The following is a 23,281-nucleotide window of genomic DNA, read 5'->3' on the forward strand; positions in this document are numbered from 1 at the left end:
ACAGATTGCAAGTAAGCACAGGGAAAGATGTTCAGCGTCATTAGCGATGGTGGAAATACAAGGCCACCAGGTGCTATCACTACACACTTATCAGAATGGCTAAAACAAAACAAAATACTGATAACCAAATGTTGGTGAGGATGCAGGGAAACTGGATCGCTCATAAATTGCTTGTAAATGGTATAGCCGCTCTGGGGAACATTTTGACAGTTGCTTAAAAAACTAAACATGCACTGCCATACGACGTAGCAATTGCATTTCTGGGTGTTTATCTCAAAGAAACAAAAACTGTGTTCACAAAAATACGTCTTCACAAATACTTAGTGTAAAGCAGCTTTATTTGTAATAGCCGAAAACTGGAATCAGCCCAGATGTCCTTCATCCAGGGAATGGTTATCCAATCTGCAGTACAACCATAGCATGGGATGCTGCTTGGCAATAGAAAGGAACGGCCTATTGATACATAACAGTTGCGATGGATCTCCCGGCGGTTATGCTGAGTGAAAATTGTCAATCCCAGAAGATCACATACCGTGTGAGTCCATGTTTATAACATTTTTGAAATGAATCTTAGAACTGGAGGACGGATTAGTGGTTATCCAGGGTGAGGGAAGCAAGAGAGGAGAGCGAGAGGGAGGTAGGTTTAGTTAGAAAAGGGCAATGTGAGGCATCCTTGTGGTGTAGGACCTTTACAATGATGGGGTTCCAGGAAGTTACCCAGTTAATAAAATGGTATAGAATTTAATACGCACACACAGACACATACTCAAATGAATATAAGCAAAACTGGAGAAATTTAATAAGATCAGGGGATTGTATCAAAGTCAATATCTTCCTTGAAAAACCGTTATATATATATATTCAATTACATATGTATGTAACTTGAATATATGTGTAGTTACATATATGTGTAACTATTATACTATAGTTTTAAAATATAGTTACATATATAATAGTACATATATAGGTAACAGTTACATATATATGTAATATATAGTTACATGTATATGTAATAGTTACATTACATATATAACTATTAGTTACATATATATTACATATATAATAGTTACACGTGTTAACTATTAAGGTTATGTATATATGTAACTATTATATTAGGGTTGAAAAATATTACTATTAAGGGAAACCAGACAGATGTTCAAGGGATTTTTCTATATTCTCACAACAGCATGTGAATCTATGGTTATCTTAAAAAAATTGTTTTTAAAGCATTCATAGAGACTGGGGAGGGAGCAGAGTTTTCTGAGTTCCACTTTCAGGCTGACCAGTACTCTGCTCCCTGAGAACTTGCTACTCCCCATTTCATCCTGGCTTATCAGGAGGTGGCAAGACTCAGAGGGCAGTGGCTGTGGGGTTTTTCACTTGAGCAAAATGTTCTGAGCCTCTCAAGTAAATGGAAAGCATCAGCCCTCAGACTGGACAGGAGCATGTGAGTAGAGCCCTGCGCTTAGAAGATCTAACAAATGAACTGGGCTGACTCCCCAAGGTCCGAGATTACTGTACTACTCCAGCAACAATAATAAGTGCTTGAGGGCTTCCCTGGTGGCGCAGTGGTTGAGAGTCCGCCTGCCGATGCAGGGGACATGGGTTCGTGCCCCGGTCCGGGAAGATCCCACATGCCACGGAGTGGCTAGGCCCATGAGCCATGGCCGCTGAGCCTGCGCGTCTGGAGCCTGTGCTCCGCAACGGGAGAGGCCACAACAGTGAGCGGCCTGCGTACCACAAAAACCAAACCAAAACCAAAACAAAACAAAACAAAATAAGTGCTTGAATTCCATACTAGCTTGATGGACTGAAAGTTGAAAATAATTGTATTTTAAAGAGAATTTTTTTAAGTGATGGTGATAACAATAGTAGATGAGTTATTCCAAGCCATGTTTCTCTCTGAGAAAAACCAAAAATCTGTTCAAAGATAATTGAGAGCTAAAAAAGTAGCGAAAATGTGTGGAGCCAGGTTCCCAAAATAGGAGACGGAGGAGTGAGTTCGGCATCTGAGGAAGCTGCTTCTCTCCAGGGGATTGCAGTGGCTGAGTGGCTCAGAAGTGGGGCAGAGCTGTTGGAAGCATCAGAGTGCAAGTGGATCAAAAGTGGTAGTACAAGACCCAGCAAAGAAGAGGCCCTTTAGGAGGGAACTCAAAGAACTATACCCTTGAAGCAGTGAGGAACTGGAAATAGAGCAGCCCTTGCAAGTATTGCAACTCAGCCTCAAATAATATTAATTACCATTTGGATTAAGATGACGTGGGATTGCTGGTGCCCCTAGATTACTTTACCTGCGAGAAGCAAAAGTACATCTTTGGGGGCTGGGGGACTAACACAAAGAACTCAAGTGATTTCTGTGTTTTACACATGCTGTATCTAATAATCAAAATTAAACACGCTATTTTGTTTCAATCCTGAGTGATGTACTGCAGTACAGTTCTGGCGCCAACTCCCCAGAATTAATGGATCATACAGATCATGGGCTTTGTTCCCTACAAAACTGCCCTTATCTCAGACAGCAGCCACAAGGAGAGGGGTGGTCCTCAGACCATCTGTACTGCGGTACAACTGGCTACAAATTTGGGGGTTCCCATAACCCCTTTAGATTTAAGAACTCAGGAAAGTGCTGTACTTACGATTACAATTTTATTATAAAGGATTGCAAATCGGGCCAGATGTAGCTATGTATAGGGCGAGGTCTGGGAGGGTTTCAAACGTAGAGTTTCTTTTCCCTGTACCCGTGGATCAAGACATCTTACCCTCCTGGCACATCATCGTGTCCATCATCCAGGAAGTTCAGTCAAGCTTTTGTCCTAGAGTGTTTTTCTTGGGGTTTTGTTATGTAGGAGTGTTTGAGCTCAATCATGTACTCAATTATTTAATTAATCTCTACCACACTTTCACTCCTCAGAGGTCAGGCTGGATCAAACTTCCAACCCTCTGGTCATCTGATTTGGCTTTCCAGCATGGCCAACCCTCTTACTGAAGCTATCTGGGGGCCCACGACGAGTGCCCCCATTACCATAAATGAAGGTGTGATCTAAGAGGCTCATGAAAAACATAGTCTCTTACATCACTTGGGAAATTCAAGGGTTTAGAATCTCCCTTCTAGGAACCAGGGGCATGGGTCAGCCAAATTCTTTGTTATACAGCACAGGCATATAAGATAGGACCCACCTGAAAAGCAAAGGCAAACACACTATAGAAAAAGGCATACAGGTCATAGATACACAGATAATAGTGCTATCACAAGTAGAATTTAAAATATTTATGATTATTATCTAAGAATTAAAAGACCAGGTGAATAAATTTGGTGGAGAACTGGTAACTATAAGAAGGGGTCATATAGACATTCTAAAACTGAAAATTAAAATAACTGATATTAGAACAGATAGATTTAATATCAGCTTCGACATAGCTGAAAAGAGAATTATTGAACTGGAAGTAATGTCAGAAGAAATATTCTGACCTAATACTGAAACACTGATAGTCAAAAGATTGGGAAATATGAAAAAGAGCATATGAAATACATGGTAAATAATGAATGGTCTATCATACATGTATTGGAGTTCCAAAATAAAAGGATAGAGAAGAGAAGGAGGCAGCAGGAGAAGGAAAGCAGGAGGGAGACAGAGAACAAGAAAAAGAGTGCTTGCAAGTACACAAGGCACAGGCAATGTTTAATACAGTTGCTTAAGAATTCTCCACAACTGACTAAGTATATCAAGCCACAGATTCAAGAACTATGAACCCTAAGTAAGACAAATGAAAAGAAACCACACTTACATCAGACTAAAAGTACTGAAAAGTAAACACAAAATTAAACACTTAAAAACGGATAGAAAAAAGACGTGATATCTTTAAGGGGACAACAGTAAGATTTACAGCTCACTTCAAGTAAGAGACAATTGGAGACATTGGAGGTAAGCTTAAAAGTGCTTAAAGAAAGTAACTGCCAACCTGCCAATCTAGTAAAATGTGATATTTTTCAAAACAAAAGAAAAGCATAAAAGTGGCTAAATTTTATAATCATCCTCTTCATTTTCTTCCTAGTATAGTCCTAGTATATTTTCTCCTAATATATAAATATTTAAAAAAAAATTAAATAAGTGATTTTTAAAAATTAAGACTTTTGAAATTGAAGCATAGTTGATTTATAATATTGTGTTAGTTTCAGGTGTACAACGTAGTGGTTCAGTTATTTTTTTATTATGTTCCATTATAGGTTATTACAAGATATTGAATATAATTCCTTGTACTATACAGTAAATCCTTGTTGCTTATCTATTTTATGTATAATAGTTTGTATCTGTTAAATGCCATATCCCTAATTTGTCCCTCCCCACCTTTCCCTTTTGGTAACCATAAGTTTGTTTTCTGTGTCTGTGAGTCTGTTTCTGTTTTGTATATAGATTCATTTGCATTATATTTTAGATTCCCTATGAAAGTGATAACATGTAGTATTTGTCTTTCTCTGTCTGACCTATTTCACTAAGCATAATATTCTTTGGCCCATCCATGTTGCTGCAAATGGCAATACTTCATTCTTTTTATGGCTGAGTGGTATTCCATTGTATACATATACCACACCTTCTTAAGCCAGTCGTCTGTTGATGGGCACTTGGTTGTTTCCATGTTTTGGCTCTTGTAAATAGTGTTGCTGTGAACATTGAGGTGCATGTATCTTTTCGAATTAGAGTTTTTATTTTCTCAGGATATATACGCAGGAGTTGGATTGCTGCATCACATGTTAGCTTTATTTTTAGTTTTTTAAGGAACCTTTATACTGTTTTCCATGGTGGCTGCGTCAATTTAGATTCCCACCAACAGTGTACAAGGCTTCCCTTTTCTCCACACCCTCTCCAGCATTTATTATTTGTAGACTTTTTGATGATACCCATTCTGACACGTGTGAGTTGATATCTCATTGTGGTTTTGATTTGCATTTTTCTAATAATTACTGATGTTGAACATATTTTTATGTGCCTTTTGACCATCTATAACTCTTCTTTGGAAAAATGTCTCTTCAGGTCTTCTGCCCATTTTTTGATTGGGTTTGTTTTTTCCATATTGAGTTGTATGAGCCCTTTGCGTATTTTGGATATTAACCCCTTGTTGGTCACGTCGTTTACAAGTATTTTCTCCCATTCCGTATGTTGTCTTTTTGTTTTGTTGATGGTTTCCTTTGCTGTGCAAAAGCTTTTAAGTTTGATTAGGTCCCATTTGTTTATTTTTATTTCTTTTGCCTTGGGAAACTGCTGTAAGAAGACATTGGTACGATTTATGTCAGAGAATGTTGTTCCTATGTTCTCTTCTAGGAGTTTTTTGGTGTCATGTCATATATTTAGATCTTTAAACCATTTGGAGCTTATTTTTGTATATGGTGTGAGGGAGTGTTCTAATTTCTTTGATTTACATGTAGCTGTCCAGCTTTCCCAGTACCACTTGTGGAAGAGATTGTCTTTTCTCCATTGTATATTCCTGCCTCCTTTGTCATAGATTAATTGACCATAGATTCATTGGTTTATTTCTGGGCTCCCTATTCTCTTCCGTTGATCTATATATCTGTTTTTGTGCTAATAACATGCTATTTTGATTACTGTGCCTTTAATAAGCATTATTTTTTGGAGGAGTTTCAGATTTACAAAGAAATTGAGCAGGAAGTACAGATACGTCCCACATATCGCTTCCAGACCTTCCTCTGCAGTTTTCCTATTATTAAAATGTTGCTTTAGTGTGGTACTTCCTTTACAACTGATGAGTCAATATGGACACATTAGTATTAATTAAAGTCCGTTATTTACATTAGGATTCACTTTTAGTTTTGTATATTTTCTGGATTTTGAGAAATGTCTAATGACATATATCCACCCTTGTAATGCACACAGAATAGTTTCAGTGCCTTAAAAATCTCCTGTACTCTACCTATTTAAGACCATCCTTTTTTCATTGGAAGGAGTGGAGCACCTTTGTGCCTTTGTCAAAGGTCAGTTGACTATATTCGTATGAGCCTATTTTAGGGATCTCTATTTTGTTCCGTTTATGTATTTGTCTGCTCTTTCACCAGGACCACACCATCTTGATTACTGTAGCTTTCTAGTAAGTCTTGAAGTTTGGTAGTGTCGTTCTTCCAACTTTGTTCTCCTTTAATATTGTATTGGGTATTCTGGGTCTTTGGCCTTTCTGTATAAACTTTAGAATTGCTTTGAAGATAACTGATTAGTTTCCTAGGGTTATCGATTGGGGTTGAGTTGAATCTATGGATCAGGTTGAGAAGAACTGATATCTTGACCGTATTGAGTCTTCCTGTTTGTACATGTGGAATGTTTCTCTAATTATTTACTCTTTGATTTCTTTCATCAGACTTTTGTAGTTTTTCTCATGTAGATCTTGTACATATTTTGTAAGAAATATACCTTTCTTTTCCTTTTGGTGGTAATATAAATAGTATTGTGTTTTAATTTCAAAGTTTTGTTGTTCATCAGTGGTATATAAGAAAGTTGAGCTTGTCCATTAATCTTTCCATTAATCTTCTATCCTGTAACCTTCCTATAATTGCTTCTTAGTTTCAGGAGTTTTATTTTTGTTGTTGATTCTTTGGGATTTTCTACATAGACCGTCATGTCATCTGCAAAAGAAAACAGTTGTTTTTTTTTTTTCTCTCCTCAATTCACATACCTTTTTTTCCTTGTTTTATTGCATTAGCTAATGCTTCTAGTACAATGTTGAAAAGGATTGGTGAGAGGGGAAATTCTTGCCTTTTTCTGTATCTTGGGGGAAATTATTTAGTTTCTCACTATTAAGAATGATGTTGATTGTAGATGATCTTCATGAAGTTGAGGACGTTCCCTCCTATTCCTAGTTTTCTAAGAGTTTTCACTGTGAATGGATGTGGGATTCTGTCAAATGCTTTTTGCATTTATTGATATGATAACATGGTTTTTATTCTTTAGCCTGTGCATGTGATGGATTTTATGAATGTTCAGTGATACTTTAAATTAATAAACTTATGTGTACAAAAGGAGAAAAGTAATCATTTTTGCTACATGGATTAAAGCAGCACATTTCTTTTGAGGTAAAAAGTAGTGATAGTTCGTTCCTATGGATACCAATTATGACTTTTAAAGTCTATCTCGTTAGGATTTAAAAAAACATTTTTCAAAAGAGAATTTAGTTCTCTGGTCAGTCATTCATTTATTGAACATCAAGTTTGGAAAAATGAAGAATTCTGATATTATTTTACTGCTCTTCATTGCAGTAACTAAAATACAGTGATATGACTTTTTTGTCCCTACTGAATTCTACATAAGCATGTCAATCTTTAGAAGCCAGTAAACTACTCTTCTTTATTTTTAACTTGTGTAATTGATTCATCATCAAAATTGGATGTGACTGATTACATTTCCTTGTATTATTTTTGTTCCCTCTTTTGTTGTTCAGCGTTTGTTACACACTCTAGCCTCTCTCTGGACAAGAAAGAAACCAGTATGTGTTCAAAAAGTAGAACACTAGTGACAACACCCCTTATCCCCATTGCTTTAAGGTCATATGGTAAATGTTAAAAGAAATAGTTCACTTGAAGGGAAAAAAAGGTGGTGTCTGTGGTACTGCAGTAATAATTGACTATGAGCTGTCCAGTGTTAAAATAGTATACTAAATTTAAGGCTTCCTTATGTTGAAGAAACAAAAGTAAATTGAAAATGACCTAATTGTTATTTTTGTAATTCATGTATAAGACAATTCTTTTGCTCATGCTTCACTGATCAAACTAACGTTTTTGGGATGATCCAAGTGTTCGGAAACACTCTGAATTTATCTGTAGTTATCGTGGGGAGAAAAAAAAGGAATCACTCACAATGTAGATACTAATTCCAGATTTAGAACTATAAATAGATAAGTTGGACTTTCTCTCAGTTATTATGGTGTTTAATTTTATGTGTCAACTTGACTGGGCCACACAGTATCCAGATATTTGATCAGACTATTTAATCAAATTATTCTGGGTGTTTCTGTGAGGGTGTTTTTAGATGAGTTTACCATTTAAATCTATAGACTGAGTAAAGCAGATTGCTCTCCCTCCTGTGGGTGGGCCTCATATAATCGGTTAAAGGCCTGAATAGAACAGAAAGGCTGACTCTTCGTGAATCAGAGGGACCTCTTTCTGCCTAACTGCCTTTGAGCTGAGACATCAATTATTTCTTACCTTTGAACTGAAACCGAAACATCAGTTCTTCTTGGATCTTGAAGCTGTCAGTCTTTGGAATGGGACTATACCATTGGCTCTCCTGTTTTCAGGTATTTGGGCTTGGACCGGAACTTGTATCATCAGCTCTCCTGGGTCTCCAGCAGATCCTGGGACTTGTCAGCCTCCATGATTGCATGAGCAGACTCCTTATAGTAAATTCTTTCTATAAAATTATATATATATATATATATACACACACACACACACACACACACACACATATTCACACATATATATGAATGTATTTTTATATAACATATATTCTATATATTAAGATTTATATATATATATATATCTCCACAACTTGGATCACAGCCTAGATGGCTGCTGTTGGTATGTAGTGGGTAGAGGCCAGGAATGTGGAAAATATCCTACAGTGCACAGGACAGCCCCCCACAGCAAAGAACTACCTGGACCAAAGTGTCAGTAGTGCTACTGTTTAGAGACGGGTAGGCCATAGTTTCCTAACTTTGGCTCCCCCTTACGACCAGCTGGGGAGCTTTTAAAACACCTGACTCCAAATTTGGCTTAATTGGCCAGTGGTGAGGGCAAGGTTTCAGGATTTTAAAAGCTATCTACATGATTATATTCACAACCACCATTAAAAGCCCCTACTGAGGATCCTGGTCATTGATGTACCTAAAATTCTTAGGTTATAATGGATGGATCAGGGTGATCCTGAATCAAGTTTAATGTAAAAAGATAAACAAGTAGTCATTGTTACCTCCTGATGTGATGTAATAGGAAGGCAAACACCAATTTCTGAAATGTCCTTGCCAAAGAATCACAAACTTGAACCTGAGTAAGTTTCTAGATTTCTAGATCTATCACGTAGAGGCAGATGTTAAAAAACACTGTGAGGATGTTATCAGCAAAATTCAGAATGTAGAAAATACTCCAGGACAAATGATACAGTTTTTTTGTAAACAAATGGCAAGAAGGAAAAAAGAAGAGGAAGGGAGAACTGTTCTAGAATAAAATAAAGACACCAAACGAATTTATTCATCTCATTTGGATCTTGATTTGAAAAAGCAACAGAAAGAAAAAGACATTTTTTTCCTTGAAGAACAATTTATTCAGATTTTTCCCATCCTGTGACATGATGGATAAAAGTAGATTCATTATTAAAAAAGAATAAAATTTGAAAGCAAGTTAACCTGAGAATGATTACCTCATGCTTCTCGGTAGGATGCCTGATCATTCTGTTTTCTATGACTTTTGCTATAATTAAAAAATTTTTATTTTATATTGGAGTATAGTTGATTAACAATGTTGTGTTAGTTTCAGGTGTACAGCAAAGTGATTCAGTTATACATATACATGTATCTATTCTTTTTCAAATTCTTTTCCCATTTAGGTTATTACAAAGTATTGAGCAGAGTTCCCTGTGCTATACAGTAGGTCCTTGTTGGTTATCTATTTTATTTTATTTTATTTTATTTATTTATTTTTTGCGGTACGTGGGCCTCTCACTGTCGTGGCCCCTCCCGTTGCGGAGCACAGGCTCCGGACGCGCAGGCTCAGCGGCCATGGCTCACGGGCCCAGCTGCTCCGCGGCATGTGGGATCTTCCCGGACCGGGGCACGAACTCGTGTCCCCTGCATCGGCAGGTAGACTCTCAACCACTGCGCCACCAGGGAAGACTCTGGTTATCTATTTTAAATATAGTAGTGTGTATATGTCAATCCCATACTCCCTAACTATCCCTACCCCCAACCCTTCCCTCCTGGTAACCATAAGTTCCTTCTCCAAGTCTCTGAGTCTGTTTGTGTTGCGTAAATAAGTTCATTTGCATCTTTTTTTTAGATTCTGCATATAAGCAATATAAGGATTTTTGTCTTTCTCTGTCTGACTTACTTCACATAGTATGATAATCTCCTGGTCCATCCTTGTTGCTGCAAATGACATTAGTTCAATCTGAAAAAGACATTTTTGAGACAATTGGGAAAATTTGAACAGTGAATGGGTATTTCATAAAAACAAATTTTTTTTTTTTTTTTTTTTGCGGTACGCGGGCCTCTCACTGTTGTGGCCTCTCCCGTTGCGGAGCACAGGCTCCGGACGCGCAGGCTCAGCGGCCATGGCTCACGGGCTCAGCCGCTCCGCGGCATGTGGGATCCTCCCGGACCGGGGCATGAACCCACGTCCCCTGCATCGGCAGGCGGACCCTCAACCACTGCGCCACCGGGGAAGCCCAGTAAAAACAAATTTCATATATATGTATATCAAGTATAGAAAAATACTTTTGTATTATTTTATGTGGAGGTTGTATGTCGAAGGGTAACTTGTGGTTATAGGTAAAACAAGGTTGGCCCTATATTGATCACTGTTGAAACTATGTGCTGGGTGTATTGGGGTTTATTATAATATTCTCTCTACTTTTGTGTGTCTTTGAAAAGTTCCACAATAAAAATAGAATGAGAAGGAATATCTGAGTAGGTAAGAGGAATGCAGGCGAGAATGGTGTTAGGAAAACTGTCAAAGCAGTAGGATTTTCCAAAGTGTTTAAAGTAAATAAGTCCACTGGATTTGGTAACATGAAGGTCATTTGATGGCCTCAGCTAAATCTGTCTCAGTGGAGAAGTGGGTCTGCAGACAAGATTGAGTGCACTGAGGATTAAGAGGAGGTGGTAATGAGGCAGAAAAGCAAGGGAAGCAGGGGAGGAAAATATGGTCACACGTTATTATGTTTGTGACTGGACAGGGTTATGTGTGTTTGGATGATTAAGAGACCCAGTGGAGAGGGAGATGGTGAGCACTTGGGAAAGAAACAGGAAACAAGTTTTGTTTTCCTTAAACCAATCTCAAGGGGATGGTGTAGAGACCAATTTGGATAATGTATACACATTACTTTGCATCACGTCTGACATATTAACAAGTTGTTATTACGAGAGCTTTGGAATTTTGGTATGTGTGATGTACATCCAAAGAACTTTGTGTGTGTGTGTGTGACTTTTTTGTTGATGTTTACATTTTATTGATGTTTACATTTTCCTATCTCTTATCATTTAACAGATTGTCATGGAAACATTAAAATTAATGTGTTTTCACATTTCTTTAAAATGTTTTAAATGTCTAGAAAGAATTTAGAATTGCAAATAATTATATGCATGTGTTGAAATATATTAAACTACACCTAAACTCAAACTCGTAGTGGAGTACGTTTATGGACTTAAGTTTAATGGTGAGAGTATTCACTGGGATAAAGAGAGAAAAATGGCCAAGGTGAGGGAGAGGGGATGAATGGGATGAGAAGGAGTAAAAGACGGAGGAATGTGTTTAAATCAAATGTTTATTCAGGTCACTGTTGTTATTTTTGTTTCCAGTTATATTGTCTCCTACCAAAAAGTAGCTTTTACTGTTTCTCCAAAGCCTTTCCATTTACTTTTCTCTTTGAATTGGCTTGAAAAATTGAGTCCAAGAATGCAACGTTAAAATTGGACTTTTTATTTCTCTTAACAGAACTGTTCATTACGAAGGTGGTGCTGTATCTGTTCACGCACGTTCCCTGTGGAGACTAGAGACGCTAAGAGTTGCGTAAGTAGAACTTCTAAATACAGCCTGACGCTCCGGGTACAAAGTACCTCGAGTGCTCTTGTGCTAACAGCCAGCAAGCAAATGAAACCCTGAGAAAGTGGAGAGTCTCTCCTCTTTTACCTTCCGCCTTTATTTATCTTTCACTAGCCTACATTCACCAGGTAGTAAGCACCAATTTTATACCATCTGCTTTTGCGTTTAGCCTCATTTGTTTTTATAATATTGTCTTGTCCCAGTCTGTGCATCTCCTGGCAGGAAGAGCTCCCAGAGCAGAGTGATGTAAGGTTTGGAGACAGGACAAGTTGTTTGCAACCCTGTCGCACATTTCAGGTCTGGGTTTAACCTTGTAAAGTCACATGTAAAACAGTGGAAACTTGAACCTGAGTGAGATGTGACAGCCATAACTGGCAGTCACTATCTTTACTTACAAATAGCTTGATAGCTGAGTGAGAAATGTGGATTGCAAACAAGTCACTGTGTATTCATTATAGAAACAATGACCTTTTTTTTTCTGGTGACTTCAAAAAGCTGTCCAGAGATTGACTTTTAGTTCCTTTATGTAAATGCAATACTGATGGTAAAGGTGTCATTTTGAACTATTTTAAATAGAATTTAAATATCAGTTAAATTAAAAATAAAAGGTTGGATGTTTTAGTCCTTTACCTAAAAATCAGTAAGTTTTCGATGTATGTTCCCTGTTATATGACACTTTAAAAAATTATTGATTTAGGGTAACAGCCTTCATGGATGGCTGTAGGGAACTATCTTATTATGGAATAGCTGTCTTTGTCAACCTGATATTTTGAGATTAATGCTTATCTAATGATGATTAAAATGGTTCAGTGGTCTTCAGTTTTTTGTCTTTTGTTTGTTTTGCTTACATATCCCATACAATGATTTCGAAAAACTTTGTATTTCTTTGATCATTGTTAGGCTTGACACAGAAATTTTTTCATTATCAGTTTAAATAGATGCATAGAATATAACTTACAGTGACATAAGTAGTGACATTTTAAGATAAAATGGTTACACCACTCTTATAAAAGTATCCCATTGTCTCTAAGTTCTGCTGTGATTTAATACCCATCTTTGCTTATTTAAAAATACTTGAACATGGTCTCTTTAACAGTGAAAAAATTATATGTTACTCATCTTTCTCATTGAAATCATATTTCCTTTACTCTCCCATGACAGAATAGTACCCCAATTGGAATTTTTTTATGATTGAAAGACTTTTCTGCTCACTGTGTCATACTCCTATTCAACAAAAAAAAATGCATGTAAATTAAATTTATCTTTTATATTTTCTGTGGTTATAAGTCTGTGACTTTAAAAAAGTGCTTCTATATTAACCCCATTAATTCTTAATTAATTGATGATATTAAATTTCTTCTGTATAAAGTCATAGTTGATCAAATGCACTGAAATATTAACATTTTTGATAAACATTGAACTTAAAAGTAAAATTTTATGGGAAGTGCACCTCTTAATGTGATGGACAAAGAAGAGATGACATAAAGGAAAGGGAAGAAAAGTCGTAGCTTTTGTGTGCTTCTTAAGTTATTCAGAGAATTTAGGGAAAAGAATTTCAAATATATACATGTATTTGTATAATTTGCCTTGTGTATTATAAAAATGACAGCTTAATTAGAGAAATGAAATAGTCCAAAAAAGTGAAATTTAGAGAAGTTTTGTTGCCTTTAAAAAACAGACTCCAGATGTGTTTTCACATTTATAGATCTACCTACCCTTCACAATTGTATGCTTAAAGAAATGATTTTTTGTTTTTTTTTTTGAGGAAACCAGGACCTAAATCTGTCTCAATTTATAGGTTTAAAAAAAAAAAAAAAAAAAAGGATGAGAGCTCCTGAAAGCCCAACAAGAGTTCCTTTTTATTGTCAACAATGTTGTTGATGAACTGCAATTACATAAATCCCATTATTCAGCACGTGTTTCTATCCCGTGGTCTTAATTCTGTTCCCCTGCTGTTGACTAATGTTTGAAGTTTGAAAGGGGGAAGTTTGGAGTTTGTTTTAACTTTGAATTTGGTTGACTGATATATAGAAAGGGCCTGGGCCTTCTTCAAATAATGGAGATGAAAGGGGGTACTTTATCACCGTGTGTTTGTAGCTGTGCCTCTCAGAATCCAGATGACAGCAAGGGGATCAGGGACTTTTTCAGCCATTTAAAAAATTAAAGAGAGGTGTTTTGATTCTACTCTATGACCCTTGATGTGTATCTACAGTAGGAAAGCAGGAGGTTCATATGTAAGAGATGTAATTATTTAAAAAAAAATTTTTTTTAGATTTTGTTGCATCTTTGACCTACTTTGGCCTCACTGTAAATTTACAAATTAGATTGCATTTAATTTGCATGTGTTATTATATGCAATGGCCACATAATTTTTCTTTTTACTTAGGAAGTAATAGTCAAAGTTCCTGCTTATGTTTATGACAGAACTTTATTTCCAAAGGTCAATGTTTGTATTATAATCTTTGGGATACCATATGTTTTTTTCCCTCCAATGAGGCCCCAAACTATGTATTTGTTATAATTTATGTAGTCCAGTAATTATATATTTTATATTGCTTACTTATATAACATTAGTGTTGTCAAAAGTTTTTCAGTATTATGAACAATTTAACAAGGTAAGTTTTAATTTTGGGAGTCAAATGTAATAGAAAACACATTCCTGTATTGTACCCCAGTACAAAGTTGTCAGAACACTGTAAGTAGGATATATGTTCGTTTCTGTAATGGGCATGATCACTGCAATTATAAATATGCATTTTGTATTTTAAGTAAAATTCCACTTTCTTATGTGTTACGAATTTTAAAAAAATTAACATATCATGACAGGTGACCAAATGCTCCTCATTTCTTTGAGATAATTACAAGTAAATATAGATAATACATATGGAACGGTTTTCTAATAACATAGGAAGCTGCTTTATATAACTTCTTTACTATAACTATTTTCAGTTTTTACTGAAAGATTATTTTCTTGCTGTTGATTCTCCTGGGCTTTTCCTCTTTTCTTTTGGACCTGTGAGCTAACGAAAATGTGTTTAGACTTCACAAAGTTTGGCTGACGATTGGCCAGATTCATTCCATTTCTAACAGTGGCTTGAGAGGAGTGCGTATGTGTGTGAGCCGTATTAAATAGATTTGAACATGGTATCCAGAATACCGTATAGAAATTCTGGTAAAAAGTAGACACTGTTACCAGGCTAGAAATGCTTTAACATGCTGTTGTCGGTAAATGAACTTTAATTTCATTTTTAAGACAATACCGTGTTATTATCAGGGTTTATTGGTACATGATTATTAATTTAGTAGGAGGGCTTTTCCAAAGTAATTGTCTTTATAAACAAATCCATGTAAAAATGAACTTATTACAATATCATTCTACTGTTAATTTTTCAGGCTAATAGTTCAGGTCAAAAATCCAGGTTGGGAAAACAGCATAAAATTGACTTATAGTTCACTAAGATTGGTGAATTCTTTTTAAAGTGTCTTAATTTGTAGAATATAAAAGTTGAGAATGCTTCTTTATTAAAACTGGTTTATTAATTAATAAAGTCATATTGAAATCCTCCATACCTTTACTTTTTATTTATTTGATTCCTTACATAGTGGTAAAGCTTCCACTATAATTGTCTTTTAAAAAATTATCCTTGTGTTTCTTTTGTTTCATTTTCTGTTTGCCATTGACATGTGAAGCTTCATAACATAGTACATTCTTTTTAGAGTATATCTTTCTCATTATAAAAGACCCGACAGTGTCCCCTTTATACTTTTTTGCCTTGAATTCTAATTTCTCTACTATCAGCTTTACCATCACTATTTTCTTTTGATTTTGTATGCATGGTAAATCCTTTTTATTTGTATTTTTTAAATTTGATTTTACATCATTGATAAGAGGCTGTCCTCATTTTGCACACTAGCATGATAACTGAAAGTCACCATTATCAGAACCTTGTTTCCACTCTGTACTGTAGTAAGGGCAAGGCTCTGATAATGACGGCTTTCCGTTAACACAGTACTGTGCAAAGCAAGGATGGTCTGTATCTTAATTTTTCTTTTCTACCCTATCTGAAAGTCATTATTTTTAAAAGCAGACTTTAATGATCACAACTTTGCTTTTTATCTTTTTTCTGCAATCTTAGTTTATATTTTCTCTGTGTTGCATTCAATTTTGCTTTCCCGTTTTTCCTCTTGACTCTATTAGAATTTATATTCTTGGTTTGTCTTTCTTGTTCATTGGTTTCTAATGACATAATTGTTCCACATTATTAAAATTTAAAGCATAGGAAGAGGTTTCTTTTTTCAGATAAATACATACTTCAGTTTATATATATGAGTTCCAGTTTATCATAATTAGGCATTGACTCTGATATCACTAGTTTTCAAGTCTGTGCAAATCCAAAAATAACTAGTAAATGCTATGGTATCATTTAAACTCATAGTATCTGTATCTGTGACTAGCGATTAGAGGTTAACCTGGAACACAAGTTCTTGGTCATCTTTGCATGGGGTAGTGTTTGGTGTGGATGGTATTACATTTAATGTCGGAAGATCTTGAGTTAAACTTTGCTTCTACTTACTGTTAGCTCTATGACATGGAATATTACCTAATCATTCTGAATAACCATTTTGTTATTTGTGATACGAAATTAATAACACCAACATCATAAGGTTTGGGGGATCATTAAAGAAGACAGTGTACGCAGAGCACCTTTGTTCATTGTCTGACACATACATTTTAATTGCTGTTTCTCCTGTCATTGTGTTTGCTATTGGATCAAGTCTTAACTGTTTTTGCTAGGTGGAGTGGAAGCCACATAAGGTGGGGCCAGCCTTTCCGACTACGCCATGTCACAACAGGAAAATACTTGAGCCTCATGGAAGACAAAAGCCTTCTACTCATGGACAAAGAAAAAGCTGATGTCAAATCAACAGCATTTACCTTCCGATCTTCCAAGGTAAGACAGAAATGTATAATTTTCGATTTCCTTTAAGTATATCCCTACTGCATTTCCTTTGATGTTAGAAATGCAAAACGAAATGATGTATGTTTTACATGTATTTCCAAATTCCCATTTTCTCTTTGATGCCTTCCTCTTCAGTAAAGCCTATTTCCTAAACCACTAACACCTTCCCAGGTGTTGCACCTGGCTTATAGTTCTTTGGTTATTTACGTGTAGCACATCCATCCAGCCCCTTTTAGTTTTCTTAGGTGTTGACAGTGCAGTAAGCACAGACCTTGTGCTGTTGTTGTATAGCAATGTGATGGGCACACCAGAACGTTCACACAGATGCTCTTATATGCAGACCTTTCTTCTTACGTTCTTGAATCATTTGTAAGAACAGAACCTCTAAGAGAATACTTAATATCTTTCATGAGAATCCCTCTGAACTAGATGATGAGTAGAATAGAAAAAACAAAAATGCACATCAAAGTCAAGTTGGAATGCTGGTGCCGTAGCACAGCTAGGCCCACGCAGTACCTCATGAAAGATTCGTAACTCACCAACCCCGCAGTGCAATGGATTGCTAACCATGCCTCAGGAAAACAGTAGATGTCCTGAATAGTGAAGTATCTCAGGGACAGTTGAAAATCACTTGTTCATTTGACACATTCCAAGCATCGATTATATGCATTTTTGTGATAATTGTGTATTTCTGTCCTTAATTAAATGAAGAATGTGAAACTTGGGCATCATGATAGGAATGGTATTAACTTACTGGTTAGCATTTTTTGTCTCAGAGATGCAAAACTTTACACCCCTGTTACAGATAAAGGTAAGTTTGAGCAAGACCAGAAGTAACTCTAAAAAGACAGCAGCCTCAGTTTACATCCCTAGTGCCACGCTCTCAGTTTTCTTGCTTTGGAGGACACAGAATGGTAGAAGATGCTTCTGATTTGATGTATTCTCCCGAGATCTCCTGGAAAGACAGCCAGTGTAGGTCCCCATCCTTTATGGTGAAAACAGACGAAGCTGGTCAACTCCAGTGGATAATCTGAGACAGGATTGGCATCTATAATTTGTTGTAGGGACCTATAGCGGAGCTCTGGAGAGGGTACCTGGGTGGACCTCAGGTGGGCGGTTAGTTGCTCCTTGTGTCTGTAGTTGGAAAGCACAGTTGATCACACTGTGAACAAACTTGACGCTGATGGGCTTCTTCCTCAAGACTTTAACCAGGGTGGTGGGAATTTGCTAGTTTGTCCACTGATAACACCTCAGTCCAGAAAGAAAAAAAAAATTCAACCCACCAAAGACGCATCAGTTATCTGATGGTGGAAGCCCTTTTCAAGTAAAGAAGATAGCGTAAAATGACATACAGCTTAATGGTAGGAAATCGGAAAAGTGAAAAGAAATGCACGACATCCCAGCAAAATATAATCTACCAAAATAAAATCCCAAAGAAGTAGAAAAAGCTGAACAGCCATATCACAATGAAAGATGTTAGAAAAAATTTCAATATATGGCATTTAAAAAGGAAAAATACGTCTAACAAAAACTGGAGGAGAAAGAGGAAAAATGAAAGGTGCTCTGATTGCTTCCAGTGAAGCAGTGAAAAGTCAAATAATATTTTCTTAAAACTCCAAAATCAAGTAACAAATAAGATATTTATCAGTAAAAAGCCAAACACTAAACAATATTTTTATTGTAGTAAAATTTACTAAAGTAAGGTGGTGGAAGAGAAGGGAGGTTTGTGAAAGAAGGGAAGTGGACATTTATTCACCCAGGAATATTTAAGGGCTGACTTGACCTTGACTCGGAGCTGGGAACATGCTGACAGTGCGTGCCCTCCTAAAGCTTGTTGACAGCACTGGGAAGCAGGGCCCTTTCTTCCCTAATTTCTTGGCCTTCTAAAGATGATAATTGCTACCATGCTCTGTTTCTTGTAAGTCTGCCAATGAGCTGAACATTCTCCGTAACTGATCTCTCTGAGAATCAGGATCCCCATTTTACAGATGGAAAAACTAAAGGCAGGAGAGATGAGCCACTTGTCCATGTCAGTTGGGTGAGCACATAAGAAGATCCAGTGAACATGAGGTTACCTCTGCTCCAAACCACTAGCCAGGGTGGGTTTCAGTAACCAGGCCTGACTTCCAGGCCTGGAACCCTGGACTGGCTAGTCATTTATTCACCCCCAGGCTGTCAGGGCTGCTCCAGGGGCCTGGAGGTACACCAGGGCCTCATGTAGGGCCTCCCGGGCAGGTGCCTGACAATATTGTCTAACTGTGGTCTCCCTAGTTCCTGCTGTTGCTGGAGAAATCTGAATACTGAGTTCATCTTTCTCTTTTCATTATGTCTGTAACAATCATATTCCCATGGTCTCCAAAAATCCTATTTTGCTATAGAAAGATGAATACATGATCTTTCTCTTTTCACTCTTTGACAATCCTAATTCTCCAGGAGGTAAATGGATGCCTCTAGCAAAATGGGCTAGATTATTCCAATGGAAATGTAAGTGCAAAAGAGACAAGTATGAACATATTTCAAAAATTTCTTTCTTGCATACATGCAGCCACTGATCTAGCAGTCTTCTATATAAATGTATTTTTAATAAGAGGAGTTTTCTTACAGAAATAAAATTAAACTGTGCACATTATCATTCTTTGTCATGGCAAAAAAATTGGTAGACTCAAATGTTTAACGAATAGACTTGATAGCTAAGTGGTATTAGCTATCAGAATATATTGATCTGGAAAGATACCCATCATAATATTGTTGAGTGAAGAAAAAAATTGTAATGCAATTTAAAAATCTTATTATTTTTTTACTTAAGAAAAAGATCCATGTGTGTGTGTTTATATATGATTATATATTAGATGTGGAAGAATCTACACTAATCTTTTAACTTTGCCTGCTTTAGAAAGATGAAAATGGGTGTGGGGGGTGGGAGAGGGAAGGATTGGGAGTTTGGGATTAGCAGATGCAAACTATTATATAGAGAATGGATAAACAACAAGGTCCTACTGTATAGCACAGGGAACTATATTCAATATCCTGTGATAAACCATAATGGAAAAGAACATGAAAAAGAATGTGTGTGTGTATGTATAACTGAATCATTTTGCTATACAGCAGAAATCAACAACATTGTAAATCAACTATACTTCAATAAAATATAAAAAAATAAAATAAAACTAATAAAAAGAAAGATCAAAATGGAAGGTGTATGAGAGTATGAGTGCAAGGGGAAAGCATTTTCTTTAACTTAAAAAAAAAAATCTCTGGATTATTTTGCCTATTATTATAGCCATTTTTCCTTTGTAACAAAAAAATCAGTTAAAAAATTCATCCATTGTACTGATATACTTGGACATAAGTTTTGTGCACAGTTTATATTTATTTCTTTAGGGCTAGACCTAGAAACAGAAATACTGACTCAAAAGCTATGAATATTTTCAAAATCTCTTGATAACGGTTCTTGCCCAAAGCAATAGTTTTTGAAACATTTCCCCCCAAATATCTCTGCTTATGTTCTGTCAGTATTAGAGTATAGTTTGCATTTGAAGAATTTTTACTGACCAGCTCCTTCTGTGGTCTCTGCTCAGAGGTTCTGTTTCTGGCTTTTGGTGATTGTGTAATGTCATAGGTTACACTGAAAGTACAGAGACCTAGGATTCCAACATTGCCTTTTTTAAAAAAATAAATGTATTTATTTTTGGCTTCGTTGGGTCTTCGTTGCTGCGTGAAGTCTTTCTCTAGTTGCATCGAGCAGGAGCTACTCTTCGTTGTGGTGCGCGGCCTTCTCATTGCAGTGGCTTCTCTTGTTGCGGAGCATGGGCTCTAGGCACGAGGGCTTCAGTAGCTGTGGAGCACAGGCTCAGTAGTTGTGGTGCACGGGCTTAGTTGCTCCGTGGCATGTGGGATCTTCCTGGACCAGGGCTCGAACCCGTGTCCCCTGCATTGGCAGGAGGGTTCTTAACCACGGCGCCACCAGGGAAGCTCTCCAACATTGCCTTTTAATGAACTGTTTGGTTTCTCTAAAACTAGTCTACATGGACCTCACGTTTATGGAACCACTGTAATACACAGCTTGTTAATAACCCACTGTCAGTTACCACTATGATAATTGTATATAACATGGTTGAGAGTCGTGAAGGTGGAAGTGAAATCCAGGAAAACATTTTATTTTTATTTTTTATTTTCTTTAATTTATTTTATTGAAGTATAGTTGATCCCTTCCCCATCCCCTCCCCCTTGGCAACCACAAGTCTGTTCTCTATGTCTGCAAGTCTGTTTCTGTTTCGTAAATAAGTTCATTTGTGTCCGATTTTAGATTCCATATATAAGTGATATCATATGGTATTTGTCTTTCTCTTTCTGACTTACTTCACTTAGTATGATAATCTCTATGTCCATCCATGTTGCTGCAAATAGCATGTATTCTTTTTATGGCTGAGTAGTATTCCATTGTATATATGTACCACATCCTCTTTATCAATTCATCTGTTGATGGACATTTAGGTTGTTTCCATGTCTTGACTATTGTGAATATTACTACTGTGAACATAGGGGTGCATGTATTTTTCTGAATTAGAGTTTTTTCTGGATATATGCCCAGGAGTGGGAGTGCTGGATCATGACAACTATATTTTTAGATTTTGGAGGGCATCTTAATTTTAAAATCAAAGAATTTTCATTTTAAAATCACTGACAGAGTAGGTAATAAAGTGTTTCCTATGAAGTCAAGATAGTAACTCTATACTTTCTTTCTAAAATTACTTTTTCATTATATGTAATGTATAGTCATTTTAGAGGATTTTAAAAGGGAATACTGCAAAAATGAGGTAAGGGGAAAATTAAAATCATGTACTATCCATCACTCAGCAACAACTGTATTGTGTGTGTATTTCAGTTTTTAACAAATATATACATATTTTGATACTAATAGGGCTAATTATTAAAATTAAAAATTATGAAAAGTACAATTACATAATAAAGCATTGAACTTAGAACTAACTAAACTAGAATAAAAGTGCAGTCCTTAATTATAGATGAAATTGTATGTTTTAAAAATAAAATAGTTTTTATACTGTCAACATTTTGGAGAAGATAGTATAGCTAAACAGTTTCTTTCATCCTTTTGTTAATCATCACATTTGGTCATGGCCCCTGGTCTTTGAAATAAATAATCAGATTTACATAAAGGTGTATTTGATTCTTTTTTTTTTTCCCTTAGTGCCACTGACAAGTTGAAAATGCTTGCCATATCTTTATGTATCTTTGCTATGCTGTTTCCAGTGAAAATAATGAGTACTTATATTTCTGGAAGGCAAAGACTTGTGTGTGTAAGATATTTCTTCAATTTTGGTATATTTTGAGTATACAATTAATAAATGACTATCGATTGACATAATTACTGTGTTACAGATCAAGTTCTCATTACTGATGAAAAATTTAACTTTTAAAATTGGGATTGACATATTAGTGTTTAATATGTATAAAATGGATAACTAATAAGAACCTGCTGTATACAAAAATAAATAAAATAAAATTCAAAAATTCAACCTAAAAAAAGTCAAACTCAAAAAAAAAAAGAACCCTTACATTTACAGTAGCATTCCCTTACCTATGATTATGTGAGACTGTTTTGAAAATATATTCTTGAAACATACCTTTTTTTTTTACAAATCATTAAGATCATTCTTACTTAAAATTATGAGAATGGCTTTAAAAACCTGTTCTACTAGTTAATATAAGGAGCAATTGTTTTGATTGTCATTGGGATATCTTTGCACTAACGTGAACAGTCACTAGCCAATCTCATCTCAAATTCAGGATTTGCAGAATAATCAACAGTTGTTGATGACTGTATATATTCAGAATAAATAGATAAAGTGGAAGACAGTTTATAAGATCACTGATGTTGGTCCTCTTTTTTCCCCTAGCTTTATTGTGATATAATTGACATTTAATAATGTATGAAATTAAGGTGTGCTATGTGATGATTTGATGCACATATATATTGCAAAATGCTTATGCTGGTCTTTTCTTGAAGAAAACATTTTATATCATGAAGAATTCGATTCATGCAGATTTTCTTAGACCTATTCTTCACTTTCTCTACTCCTAGAATTTTTAACCATTACGTTAGTGTGTTGAAATGTCAGTTTTCATCATAAGGTAGGTCTTGCCAATCACCCACGTATTATACTACCCCCAAGATGTCATTTTTTTAAACTTAAAATGCCCTAAAAATATTCCTCTGTGGGTGACTTCCTCCAGTTTTTTCCCTCTCACGCCCCATGAATAGAAACCTTTTGCTGCTGAAATGATGGAATACCAACCTCAAATAAGACTGCCAATGAGATTACAAGGATTATGGAGCACATGGCAAAAATAGAAAGAACAAAATATTTTTAGGACATAGTTTTAGTATGTTGTTTTACTTGAGATTTTTATTCTTGGCTCAAAAAATGTTTAAGATACAAGTTAGGGAGACTAAGAGGTAAAAACTTACAGTTACAAATAAATA

At 35.9% G+C, this 23,281-nt stretch overlaps 1 protein-coding gene across 1 annotated transcript in view; it reads left to right on the plus strand.

The window, feature by feature from the left end:
- RYR2 (ryanodine receptor 2) overlaps window positions 1-23,281 on the plus strand; it is a 542,915-nt gene that overhangs the window by 143,232 nt on the left and 376,402 nt on the right. Inside the window, exons 11-12 of the mRNA XM_060126891.1 lie at window positions 11,708-11,782; window positions 16,611-16,767. Coding sequence (XP_059982874.1) covers window positions 11,708-11,782; window positions 16,611-16,767 — 232 coding nt within the window. The remainder of the gene's footprint in view (window positions 1-11,707; window positions 11,783-16,610; window positions 16,768-23,281) is intronic.

The sequence above is a fragment of the Lagenorhynchus albirostris genome, chromosome 16, assembly GCF_949774975.1.
Source record: "Lagenorhynchus albirostris chromosome 16, mLagAlb1.1, whole genome shotgun sequence".
Lineage (NCBI taxonomy): Eukaryota > Metazoa > Chordata > Mammalia > Artiodactyla > Delphinidae > Lagenorhynchus > Lagenorhynchus albirostris.